This window comes from Corapipo altera, unplaced genomic scaffold (assembly GCF_003945725.1).
Source record: "Corapipo altera isolate COAL_440 unplaced genomic scaffold, ASM394572v1 200, whole genome shotgun sequence".
Classification (NCBI taxonomy): domain Eukaryota; kingdom Metazoa; phylum Chordata; class Aves; order Passeriformes; family Pipridae; genus Corapipo; species Corapipo altera.
Window position 1 is genome coordinate 851,560 of NW_020884992.1, and position 2,900 is coordinate 854,459.

The following is a 2,900-nucleotide window of genomic DNA, read 5'->3' on the forward strand; positions in this document are numbered from 1 at the left end:
TTCTTTTCTATTTTCTTGATTTTCTTTTCTATTTTCTTGATTTTCTTCTTTTACTTGTTTTCTTCTCGATCTTCTTGCTTTTCTTCATTCTTTTCTTATTTCTTGATTCTCTTGATTTTCTTCTTGATTTTCTTGATTCCTGTTTCTTGATTATTTTCTCATTTCTTGATTTTCTTCTTCTTTATTGATTTTTTTCTTTTTTAGTTTTCTTTACTGATTTTCTTCTTTACTGATTTTCTTCTTTATTGATTTTCTTCTTTATTGATTTTCTTCTTTACTGATTTTCTTCTTTACTGATTTTCTTCTTTATCGATTTTCTTCTTTATCGATTTTCTTCTTTACTGATTTTCTTCCTGATTTTCTTCTCTATTGATTTTCTTCTCTATTGATTTTCTTCTCTATTAATTTTCTTCTCTATTGGTTTTCTTCTTTACTGATTTTCTTCTTTACTGATTTTCTGTTTTACTGTTTTTTTCTTTATTGATTTTCTTCTGTATTGATTTCTTCTTTACTGATTTTCTTCTTTACTGATTTTCTTCTTCATTGATTTTCTTCTTCATTGATTTTCTCCTTTATCAATTTTTTCTTCTTTACTGATTTTCTCCCTTATTTTCTTCTTTATTCCTCCTTTATTTCTTCTTTAACGCTCGAGACCATTCTGCGAAACCTTAATGTGCTGTGTTACATTTCACACAACTCCTGTAAAGCACCTGGAATTCTGTTCCCTGGCCAACCCAGTGTTTTCCCTCCCTTTCCCAAAGGACCTTTGCCCAGAACTGCAGGAATATCGAGGTGTTGAACCTCAATGGCTGCACCAAGATCACGGACGCGTGAGTAGAGCTCTTCCCTCAGCCCTGAGCTCTTCCCTCAGCCCTGAGCTCTTCCCTCAGCCCTGGCTGCTCCAGGGTGTGTTCTCCATCCCTTTTTTAAGGGAAAGCCAGGCTTGGGTGTGTGAGAGATCATGGAATGGGTTGGGTTGGAAGGGACCTTAAAGCCCACCTAGTCCCACCCCTTGCCATGGGTTGGACACCTTCCACAATCCCAGGTTGCTCCAAGCCCTGTCCAGCACTTCCCACAGCCTCTCTGGGAATTCCATCCCAGTGTCCCCACCTCCCTGCTCCCCCCCAGAGTGCCCCTCCCGTGGGATGTGTGTGAGCTGGGATGGATCCATGGCAGGAGTTGTCTCCCTGTCTCTCTTCCAGCACCTGCACGAGCCTCAGCAAGTTCTGCTCCAAACTCAGGCACCTGGACTTGGCCTCCTGCACCTCCATAACCAACCTGTCCCTGAAAGCACTGAGGTAGGAGCCAGCAGCACTGGCTGTGCCAGCAGAATCATGGAATTAAGGTTGGAAAAGACCTCTATGACCACCCAGGGAACATTCCCCTCGGAGACGAGGTTTGGGAACTGTCCCCCCCAGGGGAGGGGATGTGTGGGAGTGTCTGTGCTCACGGGGCTTCCAGGAATGGGCATTTCAGGGGTGAAAAAGCAGGATTGCCTCCCAAAACAAACCAGCACTCCCATGTTTTCCCTCTCTCTCCCCCAAGCGAGGGATGCCCGCTGCTGGAACAGCTCATCATCTCCTGGTGCGACCAAGTGACCAAGGACGGGATCCAGGCCCTGGTCAGGGGCTGTGGGGGGCTCAAAGCCCTGTCCCTGAAGGGCTGCACCCAGGTATGGCTCTGGAAAAGGGGGGTAAGCACAGCTGGGATGTTCCTGCTGCTCCTCAGGGGGTGGGGAGGAAACACTGGGCATTTCTTTTGCTTCCCAAAAAGTTCCGTCACCACATTTCCTCCCCCTCTGTTGGAGCTTTGTGGAAGCTCTTTAATACTTGGAGCAGTGGGATAAGTCACAGACCCAGCTGGAGAATCCTTCTTTTTTCCCATTTTCTCTTTTCCCACTGAGCAAATAATTTTCTGGAGGGGCTCCAAGTGTGTTATCTGTGGCCAGACCCATCCTTTGGGAAGGCTCTGAGGGATTTCAGGGCCCTCCTTTCATCTGCCTGGGCATGGAATTCCCTCCCTGAGTCCTTTGGATTTGTAGTTACTCAAAGGGATTCTCTTTTCCTTGGAAAACACCTCTGGAACCACAGTCCTGTTCCCTCAAGCTCTGGAGTGTGTTTGGAGAGGGTCTGATACCTGGATTTTGGGATATATAAAGGCTAAAAGGGGTTTTTTTTTGCCCCTCTGTTATATTTTTGTTATTTAAACTGACCTTATTTTATGTTTCTTTACTCTCTTACCTTGAAAAGTTTGATCAATTAAATCCCTCCCTGTATTACAACTTTATTTATATCAATTATGAGCTGGGGCAGGGGGAACATCAACCCCTTATTTTAATGGAGAAAATATAAATAATATTAACACAAAACATTTTAAATAGTACAGTAAACACGTAATATAAGATAATACTTTTATTAAAAGCATTACTCTTAATAAAGAGTAATAAAGCCTTTTTATTTTTAAAGCTCTTTAACCCCCTGAGTTGGGTGTAAAACTCACTTGATCAAAGACAGAACCAGCTCAGCCTATTTTGGGAATCCAGGTCATGGGAACAGCCTGAGTTTCCAGGAATTTAGGGAGTCATGAGTAATATCAATGGCAATCCATCCATGGTATCCATTCCTTGCCATCTGCTCCTGGAGATTGAGGAATGGCAGGATTTTATCCTCAGGAATCACCCTGGGTGTGTTCGTGCTCCTCACTCTGGGATGAGACTCCTCAAGTTTCATGGAATCAGAACCTCCTGAGCTGGAAGGGACCCACAAGGGTCAGCAAAGGCCAACTCCTGGAATTCCAGCATGGTTGGAATAATAAAAAGAAGGAGGAGAAGAGAAGGAGAAGAAAAGAAGAAAATGAGGAAAGGAAAGGAAAGGAAAGGAAAGGAAAGGAAAGGAAAGGAA

The 2,900-nt window shown here is 43.7% G+C and overlaps 1 protein-coding gene across 3 annotated transcripts in view; it reads left to right on the plus strand.

The window, feature by feature from the left end:
- FBXL20 (F-box and leucine rich repeat protein 20) overlaps nt 1–2,900 on the plus strand; it is a 31,777-nt gene that overhangs the window by 19,789 nt on the left and 9,088 nt on the right. For all 3 annotated transcript variants that reach the window (XM_027666410.1, XM_027666412.1, XM_027666411.1), the window contains exons 6-8: nt 762–830; nt 1,203–1,298; nt 1,546–1,672. In XM_027666410.1, the coding sequence (XP_027522211.1) occupies nt 762–830; nt 1,203–1,298; nt 1,546–1,672 (292 nt within the window). The remainder of the gene's footprint in view (nt 1–761; nt 831–1,202; nt 1,299–1,545; nt 1,673–2,900) is intronic.